Source organism: Erythrolamprus reginae, chromosome 3 (assembly GCF_031021105.1).
Source record: "Erythrolamprus reginae isolate rEryReg1 chromosome 3, rEryReg1.hap1, whole genome shotgun sequence".
NCBI classification, from domain to species: domain Eukaryota; kingdom Metazoa; phylum Chordata; class Lepidosauria; order Squamata; family Dipsadidae; genus Erythrolamprus; species Erythrolamprus reginae.
The window spans coordinates 29,772,110-29,786,902 of record NC_091952.1 but is presented as its reverse complement, the minus strand read 5'-3'; the positions used below and the strand labels follow the sequence as shown (position 1 = coordinate 29,786,902).

Genomic DNA, 14,793 nt, shown 5'->3' with positions numbered 1-14,793 from the left:
TTAGCAATAGCACTTTTTAACAGACCCAGCATATTGCCCCCATAATCTAGGTCCTCATTTTACTCACCTCGGAAGGATGGAAGGCTGAGTCTACCTTGAGCCGGTGATGAGATTTGAACCGCTGACCTACAGATCTACAGTCAGCTTCAGTGGCCTGCAGTGCAGCACTCTACCTGCTGTGTCACCTTGGCCCATCTTGAAATTCCCCCTGGTTTAGTTCATCTGTAAATTCGATAAGCTCTTCTTCTCTCTCCTCATCTAGATCATTTATGAAGAAGTTGAAGAACACTGGTCCTAAGACAGAACCACTGCGTGCTTCCCTCCATGTAGATATAGTTCCATTGAGACTCCACACTGAGTGCCGTTGATCAGCCAACCGTGAATCCACCTAGTAATGATACTCTTTATCCTACATTGCCCACCCTTGGTGATTCTGTTTCTCTGTTTAGGTAAGGAAATATCTTTGAAATGATATCTTACTGGTGCACAAGCTGTCTAGTGCCTAATCAAATAAGACAAAATAAATGTTATATGAATGAGACAAACACAATATATGGTGAATGCACTGTTTTAATGATTTTACTGAGAACTATGTTCTTTATATATGTCCAGCATACAGGGGTGGGCTGCTGCCCGGATGGGGGGGGGGGGAGGAGAACGCAGTGGAGTAACAAAAATGGAGCTCCACCCCAGAGCACCCAATTTGCTGTGAAAGGTATTGAAAGAAAAGGCATAAGCCACGCCCACAGTGTGATAGTAAAATTTTGGGTAGCCCTTTACTGCCAGCATATATGTGAAATACAGTGGTACCTCTACCTAACAATGCCTCTACTTATGAATATTTCTAGATAAGAACCGGGTGTTCAAGCTTTTTCTGCCTCTTCTCAAGAACCATTTTCCACTTACAAACCCAAGCCTCTGAAACTGTAACCGGAAAAGGCAGGGAGAAGCGTCCGTGGGGCCTCCCTAGGAATCTCCTGGGAGGAAACATGGCCAGAAAAGGTGGGGAGGCACCTCTGTGGATCCTCTCTAGGAATCTCTTGAGAGGAAACAGGGCCAGAAAAGGGGTCTCTCTAGGAATCTTCCATTGGGAAGCCTCCATGGGGCCTCTCTAGGAATCTCCTGGGAGGAAACGGCCTCCACTCTCCCTGTGGTTTCCCAAATCACACACATTATTTGCTTTTGCATTGATTCCTATGGGAAAAAATTACTTCTTCTTACAAACTTTTCTACTTAAGAACCTGTTCACAGAACGAATTAAGTTCGTAAGTAGATGTACCACTGTAACCAGGATGATGTTCTTATTTAATCTAGGAGACACATTTTGGCAAAGCATTTGCTATATGCAAATCAAAGGTGGACTTTTGTCATCGCATCCAAGTGAAACATTATTGCAAGAGAATGAAATGGTAATTGAAATACATTTTCTTTTTAAAAATTTTTAAAAAACCCAAATTACTCTAAAAAATTAGAATAATTGTGAGTAATGGAGGAATAAAAATAGTGTGTTCAATTATTATTAAAAGAAGAAAAATGACTATAATACGAATGAAAGTTAATCAAATATTATAACTTGACTCCATGATTCAGACAAAAGCAAAAATACCTTCACGGGGAAGAAGTAGTACATGATTAAGTTTAAAATATTCACACCTTGCATCAATGTTGCATTTACTAGCTAAAATGTGGTGTTATTTATTATTACCATTATGTCACATCTTTCCTCTGGGAGCTCAAAGTGATTAAGAAGGAGCACTCCACTCATTTTAACATAATAAGAATATTCCCTGTAAGAAAGACTACAATGAAAAATAATGTGTTCCATGTTTGAGTGCGGATTTCAATCTTTATCTCCTCAGTTCAATAGCATATGCACTACCCTGATCTCAGCTGTCAATCAGAAATTCCTTTCCTGTTGATACTTTAAATGCCTCCAGGGAATGCCCAGAGATAAACTTACTTGTTAGTTTAAATGCTACTTGATGCCTGTCAAATTGGCTTCCCTCTGTTATTTACAATGGCATAATCCTACAATAAATAAAGAAATTAGATTAAGAATGAAGAATAAACAAAATCTAAGAATTTATTCCCTACTTAAAATTATGAGAAATGCTGGCTCTTGAGCAAGTGTATGGATATCAAAATATATTTGGAGCTGTATTATGTATGGTACAGAAGATTGGGGAAGGGTAGATGGCTAGAGAAAGAAATGAAGAATTTATATGAATGAAGGTATAAGTAAAGAATTAATAAGTAAAAATTAGACATTTGTTTTACATTTGGCCCAATCTTCTATCATCTCCATCAGTGAGTGTTCCTTCTATAATTTCAACATAGGTGGGAGTTCAAAGTACATATGCTATGTTCAGAACCAACTAATTCTGTTGGGGTTGAATCCAAAATAACACATGTTGTTGCTGCAGGTGCCTCCATAACTAGGTGGGCAGGCTGAACAAGGTTTCCCCATTTTGTAAGGTGCTTCTCCTATCCAATTGCCCCTGCAAACAAAGAAAAGTAAAGTGCATGAACAATATTCTCATCCTGGACACTACCCTGATGCATATTATTATCTTCCTTCCTTCTTTCCTTCCTTCCTTGCTTCCTTCCTTCCTTCTGTTTCCTTCTCCCCTACTTTCTTTGTTTCTTTCTTTCTTCCTTTCCTTCCTTCCTTTCTTCTGTTTCCTTGTCCGCTCCTTCTTCCTTCCTTCCTTCCTTCCTTCCTTCCTTTCTTCCTTCCTTCCTTTCTTTCTTTCCTTCCTTCCCCCCTCCTCCTTTCTTTCTTTCTTTCTTTCATTCCTTCCTTCCTTCCTTCAAGTCAGCACATTTTCTGACATTTCATTGGAAACCATGGCTGGCATTTTGACAGCAAATGGATCACATTACTTTTGAAGATACAAGATATAGTTGCTGGCAAAATATCAGGAAATAAGTTGACTAGACTACAGTCACTAAACACTGACGCTCAACACTGTCCTACAATTTTCTTGGCAAGAAGACAGCAGTTTGTCATTGCCTTCTTCATAGGGCTAAGAGAGCATAATTGGCTCAAGATTACCTACTACGTTCCCCCCAAAATAAGACCCTGTCTTATTTTTTTTTTAACCTTGAAATAAGCGCTTGGCCTTATTGCCATGCATTCAAAAGCCCGATTGGGCTTATTATCAGGGGGTGTCTTATTTTTGGGGAAATAGGGTAGTTGGCTTTATCAGGGTGTCCAGGGGGAAAGCATTTTGAAATTCCCTGATATTTCCCTGACATTTTCCTGTAACTTGCGATCTAGTTAAGGCACAGTCGTAGAAGACGTCATACCAAATGGCTAAACCATGGAGAAATAGGAAGTAAGTTGTGGCCACATTTATGCTCATTATTGCTCCACTCTGCCAGGCAGAGCAATCCATTTTTTTATACATGATTTTCCCCTGACTTTTAAACATTTTAATACAGTTTGTTTTCCCCCCTGATTTATTTGTTTTTTTCACAAATTCCCTGATAATTCCCTGATATTTCCCAAACCACCTATTTCCCTGATAATTCCACGATTTCCCTGTTTTCCAGGTTTGCTGGACACCCTGCTTTATGCCTAAGGTAAGCCTAGAATTCAGTCTCTTGTTTTCTACCCTGGTGCCTTAACCATGACACCAAAATGTCTCATATGAGAGAACTTTACAAACCAGCACACTATTCAGAATGATCTAGGTAAGAGGGGTGGTATAGATAGAAATAGAAATGGAAATGGAAGGGAGGAAGCTTTATTTCACCCTCTGCCATTTGCATGGGAATTATTTATTATCAGAGCAACTCTTCTCCATGATACCTACATCTCACTGTTGAACAGGATCGGTTTTTGGTCATGTTCACTATTGATACAGACTGGCAGGGCAGCAACTCAAGCAAAAAGCAAACCAGAAAGATTAGAGATGCTGCTGTCTCTCTGCATTAGGAATAAACATCTTTCCCCACTCCTATAGAAGGGATATTTTAACTTCCCCTTCACTGAAGCATATGCTATATTTTGTCATGCCCTCATACTGCCTTGTCTCATCATGTAGTTTCGGTAGTTTAAGTCATTCTGAAATTTTCCAGTTTTAAGTGTTGCTTTTTCTCTCGACACCATTTCTGCCATGGATACAATCTGGCATGCCTCACTAATAGTGATGGGTGAACCCAACGGTGTTCGGGTTTGGCCAGTTCGGACGAACTTTACGCAAAATTCGGCCGAACCCAAACCGAACCCGAACTCGAACCCGAACGGGGAATCCCTCCCACGAAGAGATTCCGGGGGTGGAGCTTTGATGTCACTGGCAGGTTGCTAAGGACGCCAAGGTGATCACTTTCTAGATTCCATGGAATCTAGGAAGTGATCACCTTGGCGTCCTTAGCAACCTGCCAGTGATGTCAAAGCTCCGCCCCCGGAATCTCTTCATGGGAGAGATTCCACAGCTCCTTCAAAGGGAGGTCTTCATGTAAAAATGTTTATTTTTACGTGAAAGGACTGCCCTTTGCTTGCAGTGCCGCTGCGGCGTCCTTTTTCGTAAAAATAACAATGTTTATTTTTACGTGAAGATCTCCCTTTGAAGGAGCTGGGGAATCCCTCCCACAAAAAGATTCCGGGGGTGGAGCTTTGACATCACTGGCAGGTTGCTAAGGACGCCAAAGTGATCACTTCCTGGATTCCATAGAATCCAGGAAGTGATCACCTTGGCGTCCTTAGCAACCTGCCGGTGACGTCAAAACTCCGAACACCAAACACAACCCCGAACTTTGCCCGAAGTTTGAAAAAATTTCGGGTTCGTGTTCGGCATACCGAACACCGCAAAATTCTGTATGGACCCGAATTGTGCGGGTTCGGTTCGCCCATCACTACTCACTAATGATGCAATTGCCAATATGGTCAGTGGCTGGGATATACCCAACTCTGATGATGTGTCACTTTAACTTGCAATGACCATGTTTCTTCCCCTCCAGTCATTAATCCTGAAACCCTTCTGGGACTTTCATGGCCATTTTGGCCTGTGCTGCAAGAGAGACTGTACAAAACTGGGAATAGGGCCTGAATAATCTTACTCTGGGCCAACATGGCAAACTTCACTGACATTCAGGCAAGATTAACAGAGGGAGATCCAGAATAGTACATCAATCAGAGATGCAATGGGCCAGAAACAATAAGCAAATTATGGGCTACTTTGAGTATTATTTTTTGAGTTTATTTTCTGCAATGCAGTAATGTGCAGAGTTTTTAAAGCAGTATTGGGAGGCCATACTCTAATAAAGGAATTACATTATATGAATTGCTTCTTAAATTATAAAAATTCCTACAAACTGTATCTTTAAATATGAAGGATATTTGAAAGTACAGTATATGATATTACAAGGATGGACAAGAGCTAGCCTTAACCCTCTAGCCATTTTCAATCCTAAATAATTTGTTGCAAATTGGTTTCCTTACTCATGCACTCACATTTTACATGGAGATCCAGATAAGTCTGCATATATGTTGTAATCTTTCTGTTTATGTATCTTTCCTTACCAATCCACCCCCTCTCAAGAATATCTATCAGTTCTTAGAAGGCACCATGGGATTCATCAAGAACAGTTCCTTGATACTCGGTGTTCCACATTCTTCTCTCCCCTATACTCTTATATTAACCCTTATTTATTTTTTATTTTATTTATTAGATTTGTATGCCGCCCCTCTCCGTAGACTCGGGGCAGCTAACAACAATAATAAAAACAGCATATGACAAATCTAATATTTAACATAATTAAAAAACCATTATTAAAAACCAAACATACACACAAACATACCATGCATAAATTGTATAGGTCTAGAGGGAAAGGAATATCTCAATTCCCTCATTCCTGATGACAGAGGTGGGTTTTAAGGAGCTTACGAAAGGCAAGGAGGGTGGGGACAATTCTGATCTCTTGGGGGAGCTGGTTCCAGAGGGTCGGGGTCGCCACAGAGAAGGCTCTTCCCCTGGGTCCTGCCAAATGACATTGTTTAGTCGACGGGACATGGAGAAGGCCAACTCTGTGGGACCTAACTGGTCGCTGGGATTCGTGCAGCTGAAGGCGGTCCTGGAGATATTCTTATACTAAGCCTAATCTTGTTCTCCATCAACAATGAGTCCTATTTAAAGTCAGCTTTTCTCAATTTAAAACTGAACTCTTGAACGATATCTGTATTTCCCCATAATTATTGAAGGTTGCCATCTAACACATTTGTATGACACTCAAAGTGGGTAAGTGGGTTACTTACTTGATGGCATAATTGCACACTAAGTAGACCGCTTGCCGCCATGTGTTGCCCCACACATTTATGTTGGGACAAGTGTGGATAGCACAGCCAATTCTGTTGCTGGAAGCCCATACCATCTGTTAGGAAAACATTAGCACATTTTTGTAAGAGAGTGGTAGATCTAAATATAGAAGAATTTATTTATTCATTCATTCATTCATTCATTCATTCATTCATTCTTTATTTATTTATTTATTTATTTATTTATTTATTTATTTATTTATTATTTGTTTATTCATTAAATTTGTATGCCGCCCCTCTCAGTAGACTTGAAAACAATGGGATGCTTGTCTTTTACATAATATGAGAGGCTTATTCAACAATGGTCATTAGCCATAAATGGAATGGTTACCTCCGCTGGATAACACTATTCATACCCATTAGTTACTTTGGGATGGGGAAGCAGTAAGGAAATTGCTATTTAGTGAAAACTGATATTTAGTATTTCCTTTATATCAACGCCTCCCTTAGTGCATTTCTGGGTCTTGAAAGCTTAGAACTAAGACGCCTTAAACATGATCTAAGTATTGCCCACAAGATCATATGCTGCAACGTCCTGCCTGTCAACGACTTCTTCAGCTTCAACCACAGCAACACAAGAGCACACAACAGATTTAAGCTTAATATTAATCGCTCCAAACTTGACTGTAAAAAATATGACTTTATTAATTGAGTCATCAAAGCATGGAACTCATTACCATCCCCCCAACAGTTTACTTTTAGACTATCCATGGTTGACCTCTCCAGATTCCTAAGAGGTCAGTAAGGGGCATGCATAAGCGCACTAGAGTGGCTTCCGTCCCCTGTCCTATTTTCTCTCCTATATCTCACATATCTTTTCTTCTATCCCTATATCTTTTCTTCTATGCTCTCATTGATATATTTCATTCCTATATTTTCTCTTCTATTCTTTCTTTGATATATTTTACTTGACTGTATCTTCTATAACCTTCATTGTGTATTATTGTGTACTGGACAAAATAAAATAAATAAAAAATAAAAAAGAAGCTTTTGGCTACTTGCTCAGGGACTAGAAAACAGGACTACACATATTCTACATTACGGAACTTTGATCTGTCTCAGTTGACTTTTCCTGTGTTCCTTTTATGGCATCCACTAAAGGTTGATCAGCCTTCGTCTAGTAGATGTTCATCAGATGTGTTGCATAGCAACTTCCAAAATTTGCAGTGGCCATGCTGACTATGGATAATGGGTGTAAGAAAAGACTGGCAAAGACTGGTCTAACCAAAGTTTGACGGACCTAATAATTAAACGTTTCCATAAAGAAAGCACTAATAATGGAGATGAGGAGAGAAAATATTCTTGCTCCCCATGCTTAAAATTATGGAAAGGTAAGATTACCATCTGGTGGATATTAGCAGCATTTCAACACCTCATTCTATTCTTGGACAAGCAGAAATATGAAGAAAGGAACTGTTCAAAACACATATGATTGCTGCTTTCTTATTTTATTTGTTTGTTTTTTGTAAAATGTATTGGCTGTCCATCTTACATCAAAATAACTCTGGGCAGCCTACAATCATAAAAATTGAAGTGTATACAGAGCTTAAGTACATAAATAAAATGCTACAGAAAGTCAATACTGTAGCCCAGTTAAAAGATTGGTGATGGGGTAAAAGGGGTGGGTATGTAAATAGTAACCCATGGATCCCTGGCCCCAGATAGAATTTTATCTCCATAGGACTTTAGCATCAGAATATAGTGGAGAATGACAACTTCTCCCTATCCCCAAACATTGGAGGCAAACATTGCAAGACAGTTGACAAATCTTTCATTTAAATATGTATGAACTCTTAATTCTCCAGACAGGAAATACTATTTCAAGACTGCCAACAATTTTAATTGCCATAGTTCCTGCATCATTAACAGCTTGATCCTCACTTGTTGATGAATAATGTCTGCCTATCTCTTGAAGAATTTTACTCTGCACTTTACCTTGTGTGAATGGACATAATAAACTAACAATCTTAGCCATCCCTTTTAAACAATTAAACTGCATATTGGACATTAATACAATTGAGTATGTTCAGAGATATTTTACGAAAAGAGTTCTCCGCTCGTCTGCTTACGACAGAATACCTTACACCAGTGTTTTTCAACCAGTGTGCCGCGGCACACTAGTGTGCCATGAGACATGGTCAGGTGTGCCGCAAAGCTCAGAGAGAGAAAGAAAGCAAGAGAGAAAGAAAGTAAGAGAGAGAAAGAGAGAGAGAGAGAAAGAGAACAAGAGAGAGAGAGAAAGCAAGAGAGAGAGAAAGAGAACAAGAGAAAGAAAGCAAGAAAGAGAGAAAGAAAGCAATAGAGAGAGAGAAAGAGAGGGAGGGAAGGAGAGAGAGAGAGAAAGACATGGAGGGAGGGAGGGAGAAAGAGAGCAAAAAAGAGAGGAAGGAAGGAAGAGAAAGAAAGGATGGAGAGAGAAAGAAGGAAGGGAGAGAAAGAGGGTGGGAGAGAGAAATAGAGCGAAAGGCAGGAAGAGAGAGAGATAATTTTTTTGTCCAAACTTTTCCCTCCCCCGCTCAATGTGCCCCAGGATTTTGTAAATGTAAAAAATGTGCCGCGGCTCAAAAAAGGTTGAAAATTACTGCCTTACACCATCAGACTTGAAATTCTGGGCTCAGAAAACTTAGAAATATGTCACCTTCAGCATAACCGAAATGTAGTTCACAAAATTATCTGCTACAAAGTCCTACCGGTCAATGACCATTTCGGCTTCAACCAGAGCAATACATGAGCACATCACAGATACAGACTCAAAGTGAACCACTCCAAACTCGATTTCAGAAAATATGACTTCAGCAACAGAGTGGTTAATGCCTGGAACTCGCTAACTGAGTGTGGTTTCATGGAAGGAGGAATTACATTTTTGGAAATAAAATCTGTGTGAGAACAGTTTATTGAGATTACAAACTATGTTTCTGTAATGTGGAATACCCAAAAATATTTGGCCAATCTGAACCAAATTTATTTTTCTTAATATTAGAAAATCATCTATCCGTTCAACTTTGCTTGCATGATTACAAGCGTTAATATATGCACACACTTATAAGGTGAATGAAAGGATCTGTATAAATGAATCTAAATGTCACTTTTTTTACTCCTTAGGCACAATATTGTTCTGTACTATCTAGTTAATGATCTTTTGTGTTTTCAGTCTGATGTCAGTATGTTAGAGCTTCTCTTGGAAAACCTGGTTTTGAAAAATGACACAGACAATTTAAACATAAGTAAAAAATCAATAGTTACCTAGCTATAATGGCTGTAGACAGAAAATAAACATTTACCTGGGTATAATGGCTGCAAACAGAACCATTACATTTGGAAGGACATCTAGGCTTGCATTCATGGGGGTAAGGAAATGTGTAGTGTTGCTTCTCATAATACCAAGATTTTACTAGGTCCATCACTGAATAGTACCTGCAGAAGGTCACACACAGCGTATGAATAATTCACTTCTTTACATAAGAGAAGCAAAGGAAACCAATATCCAAATCATTTGACAGGGGAAAATGGCATATGGTGCCACATCTACATATTTTCCCCCGCAAGAGATGAAATATGGGTATCTCTAGAATCAAATATGGGTATCTCTAGAATCCACTACTAATATCTGCAATTCCAACACAACTAGAAAAATAAGCTGGAAAGAATCAGCTAGATTAAGGATTAAAAACATCTGGGTACTTTCCTCTGCCTCTCTCCTTGGCCCATTCCATTGTCAGAACAACTCAGCTGCCAATCAAGTAGCAGTATTGAGCAAGAGTTGTGGTTGGGGGGAGGCAGACAAAATGGCTTCTGGGCAGCTGTGCAGCAAGAAGGCTTTGCAAAGAAGAGGCTGAATAAAAGCGCCAAAGCCCAGGAGTGAAAATAGAGAGGCAAATCAAAGGATAGATGAAAAGAGGCAACTGGAAAGGAGGCTGCAGCTAAGACAAATGGGAAGAGAGAGGAATTTATTTCTTTCCCTCAGAATGACATGAGGCAAAAGTTCTTCAGAAAGTTTCCTTCAGCTGGAACAAAGATTTGGAAGAAGACAAGAAAGGTCCAGAAGTCCAGCCAAGAACAGACAAGGAGAAATGATGAAGACAAAGCAAAGACATTGACAGAACTACAAAGCAGACATTAAATAATTTATAGAAAATAGTTTAGGATTCATTTCTACAATGTTGTAGGTATTTATAATATACAATTTCTTGTTTTATTTGTAAGCTCTCCTTTAAAAAAAAATAAATCTCTCTCCCCCCCCTCTCCCCCTCCAAAAAATTAAGAAAGGCAATAAGTCACATCTACTATCTTATGACAAAGAAGAAAAACTAATGGGAAAAATAAAAAAAGTTATTTACTTAATATAAACAGTGAAGAATTCACAAACTGCTTTTTAGGAGGGCATGGAAAGGGAAAGAAACAGCTGGAAGTGTGCACAGGAGTGTGACTACAGCCATTCTTCCCACAAATAAAAATCTTAAAGATTTGCACTATGGGTTCTGTTCATCCACAGCACTTATATGTATACTGAGATCATAAAGAAATGCATAGTCAGAAGATTATAGTAGTTTTATTTGCTAAGACTGTATAGGACCAGATAGAGGTGGACTACCTTGTTAATCTGATTTTTTTTTTTAAATGAAGCAACTTCTCTGGAATTCTGCAGGAAGTTTGGCTCCATTTGACATCACAAAGCACCCAAGCATTGCTGAAAGACAATCCTTACCTGCCAGAGTGTATAGCAAGGTTTTGCCCAATCAATGTCATCAGTTGTGGAGGTCCATGTTCCCATAGGCACCGTTTTGCCCATGCTTCTGCAGATCTGGCTAGCCTCTCATCCCATATCTTTCATGTGAAATGAGAGAAAAAAAAGAATAATTTAAAAAGCAACATATAACAGGAGTTGGCCACCATGTAGATTATTATTCATCCCGTCTTAGACTTGATGCATGCCACAGGATGAAGAAATATGGTGAACATAAACTAAATATGGCTTGGAAGACAATGTTAGTATGAGTAAGGTTTTTTTTTTCTTTTGCAATTTATATTTCTTTGGGTATAACTTGGCAGTGGCAGCTATATTTGCAGTTGACTGACCCAGAACTAATTAACTTCCTTCCTTCCTTCCTTCCTTCCTTCCTTCCTTCCTTCCTTCCTTCCTTCCTTCCTTCCTTCCTGAAAATATTGATATATACAAACAATAAAGGTTTATTTCTGAAAAATCTTGATAAATTAGTGAATCGGGGAAATGCTTTGACTTCATTAAGGTATTTGACAAAGAAGACCACAGCTTTCTTCTTGATAAGTTAGAACAATGTGGGATAGAGAGCACCACTACTAAAAGGATTCACAGGATCCTGCCTGCCTGCCTGCTTACCAACCTACCTACCTACCTACCTGGAGGACAAGAGATTGGATGTGGATTGCTTACTTACAGAGACATTTTGAATACTAAGCTGAGAATTGCTGGTAGTAGGTTGCCTATCTCTGGCTACAGAAGCATCAGCTATAGTAAGTAATTTAATTCAATTTTAATTGCTTCAATTCAGGCTGAGAGCAGAAAATTAAAGATAATTTTAATTGATTTTAAATCATCTAGCTAAAATTGAATATGCCTGGACATCCATTTAGCACACTTCCTTAATGCAAGCAGATTTCATGTTTGAGAGAAAACAACCTTTCCTTCTTTTTTCTGCCTAGCATAAGGCTATCCAACCATCTTAGAGATCATCAAAATACGCAATTATTGTCCGCAGTATTACCTGAGCGTCATACATGTATTTTTAAATTAACATGGACCTTTTGTAAGAACACCAGTTATTCTACCTCCAGTTCACCTCACAGCTATTCCTCATCACTGCTTCTAGACTCATAAAAACATAATCTACGAATCCAGTGCCAAATGTTAAAACATACTCAAACAAAAAGTAGCGCATATACTTTCAGACTTGATTTTAAAACATTTAACTGAATAATCAATGATTTGCCATATTGCTTAACAGTTTCATAAATACTTATAAGGTTTCTCTATTTAAGGTATTTTTCAAAGGCATAATTCCCAAATGATTCATGATAAAGATGATATACAGCTCCTGTATATTCATAAATTTCCTTTGCTATTTAACTAGTAAAAATGCAAGTGTTCTTGCATTTTTTTTCTTATTTACACAAATTTTTTACGCAAACATAACTTAAAGAAACACCTTAAGTAAATTGATGGAGTGCTCATGTTTAGAAGAATAGAATAGAGTAGAGTGGAGTGGAATGGAACAGAACAGAATAGAATAGAATGACAGAGTTGGAAGGGTCACTGGAGGTCTTCTAGTCCACCCCCTGTACAGTCAGGAAACCTTATACCATTTCAGACAAACAGTTATCTAATCTCTTCTTTACAACTTCCAGTGTTGGAGCATTCATAACTTCTGTAGGCAAATTGTTCCACTGATTAATAGTTCTAACTGCCAGGAAATTTCTACATTGCTTCTCTCCTTGATTAATTTCCATCCATTGCTTCTTATCATGTCACTTCTAGTCCTTTTCGTTAAACTAGACATATCCAATTCCAGCAATCATTCTTTATATTTTAGCCTCTAGTCCCCTAATCATCTTTGCTGCTCTTCTCTAGTATCTCAACAATCTTTTTTACATTGTGATGACCAAAACTGGATGTAGTATTCCAAGGGTGGTCTTACCAAGGCATTATAAAGTGGTATTAACACTTTGCATGATCTTGATTCTATCACTCTATTAATGCAGCTTATTTGACAAATTGGGTTTCATTCTCTAATTCAATAAACAAAAACAAAGCTTTTATATATTGCATGAACCAGCTACCCCACTTTTCTCTTTTTTCAAAGACCGAGTTGTCATAGCCAGAAACCATGAGATATTTAGGTACATAGAAACATAAGGAACTGCTTTCATTGGAACAGATAAACTTATTCACAATGGGAAGGAATCTGTTATAATTTTATTACATTATAGGTTGACAAATAAAAGTTGAGAAATGATACTCCATCAAGTATCATCTTCACCAAATTCTGCACTACTGCATCAAGATATATGAGGAATTTTGACAAAATTCTGCATCCACTGTTATTTAGTAGAGGAATCTTGCCAGGAAAAAAGGGAGAAATTATCCAAGCTATAGTGGAGTATCAGGAAGTAATGAATGCAGATAACCGGGCGTGTGAGCTTGTATTGACTGGTATATTTTATTTAGATTACTAAAATAGATTGTCCAATTTTAAAAATAAAGCTTTGGGGAATTGGCAGAACTTTTCCACTACATCTCAAAGGAGCTGTCCATCAAACAGTCAATCCATAGTTTATGTTTTCTCAATGCCAATGTGCTGTTTCCAACCCCAAGTAGGAAGTACAAAACAAACTTACCATGTATTCCATGTTGGCAGCTGGAGGAGAAACCTGTGCCCGCACTTGATTGTGATAGCCCAAAAGGGCACTCATTTCTCTGGAAAAAATATAACGTTTCCTGCGAATCCTTGATACTCCATGGATTTTTCTGATGTCAGAGCTGCTAGACGGGTAAAGAAGGTCTGTAGTATTGGGCAACATGAAGAAGCTTGATTTCTGTATCATCCAAAAGATTAAGCTACTAAAATAGAGCTGCACACACAAAGGAGTCATTGTAGGATTTGCACACTTTTTCTCTTGAATCAGTATTTGATTTGGTTAATGCAATTAGTTTGGAGACACCTTCTTGCTCCCTCTGCTTTATGAACCTAAAATAATCACAGACAATGTTTAATTTTTCACTTTACTGAAAACAAGACAAAAGAAAAATCTGAATTTTACTATACTAAAGACACTTAAAGAGAATAAAGTATAATGTTTGGCTAATTAGAATTAATCAAATGCTTGAAATTAGCTGTGAAATGTCTAGAGGTGTTTTGTCAATGCTGCTTTTGAAGAGGTATTACTCCCCCCTTTGTCTATCCAATAATGATACAAAATGCTCCCCTCCCATGTGCCTGCTAAAGTGGTATTAATTAATTAGAATACTTCCAAATCAGTTTACCCTTTGATTTCACAGTAATAAATTCACTAAGCAAATCTACATAAAATATCACAAAAGGCAAAAAATACATTTAAAAAATCACAGTAGGCAAAAATGTAAAACAAGTAAAATGTAAAAAGTGAGTTAAGAAAATGTAGAGGCTAATTCTTATACACAGGGGAATAAAATCAGCTTCTCGTTCTTTTTTAACCCTAGAAAAAACTTCTATTTTCTGATATTCCCCAAGTAAGAGGACATCCCCCAGACTACATACCTTGAAAGCTGTGCCAAGAACAGCTGAGAAATATTAGTTGCTTCAGCAGCAGTTAACTTAAAAAGTGACCCTTACAAACAACCTATACACAGACACATGTGGCAGACAGATTTAACACAGCCAATTCCAAGAAGTCTTTGATGGCAATCTGACGCAAAATCCGCATCTGAACTCTTGCCTTGGGGAAAGTTTTAAAGACTGAAA

The 14,793-nt window shown here is 38.2% G+C and overlaps 1 protein-coding gene across 1 annotated transcript; it reads right to left on the bottom strand.

Moving 5' to 3' along the window:
* Nucleotides 1-2,365: 2,365 nt before the first annotated feature.
* R3HDML (R3H domain containing like) lies at nt 2,366-13,945 on the bottom strand. Its single transcript, XM_070744693.1, has 5 exons — nt 13,691-13,945; nt 11,025-11,143; nt 9,601-9,733; nt 6,260-6,375; nt 2,366-2,498 (listed from the first exon to the last, which is right to left on the bottom strand). Exons 1-5 carry the CDS (start codon nt 13,943-13,945, stop codon nt 2,366-2,368), a joined length of 756 nt encoding a protein of 251 aa, XP_070600794.1.
* Between the last annotated feature and the right edge of the window lie 848 nt (nt 13,946-14,793).

Coding starts and splice junctions, on each gene's coding strand:
- R3HDML (XM_070744693.1), bottom strand. CDS start 13,945: ATGACTCCTTTGTGTGTGCAGCTCTATTTTAGTAGCTTAATCTTTTGG. Junction 9,734..11,024: donor CTTGCTATACACTCTGGCAG/GTAAGGATTGTC, acceptor GACCTTCTGCAG/GTACTATTCAGTGATGGACC. Junction 6,376..9,600: donor TTTGCAGCCATTATACCCAG/GTAAATGTTTAT, acceptor TTTTCCTAACAG/ATGGTATGGGCTTCCAGCAA.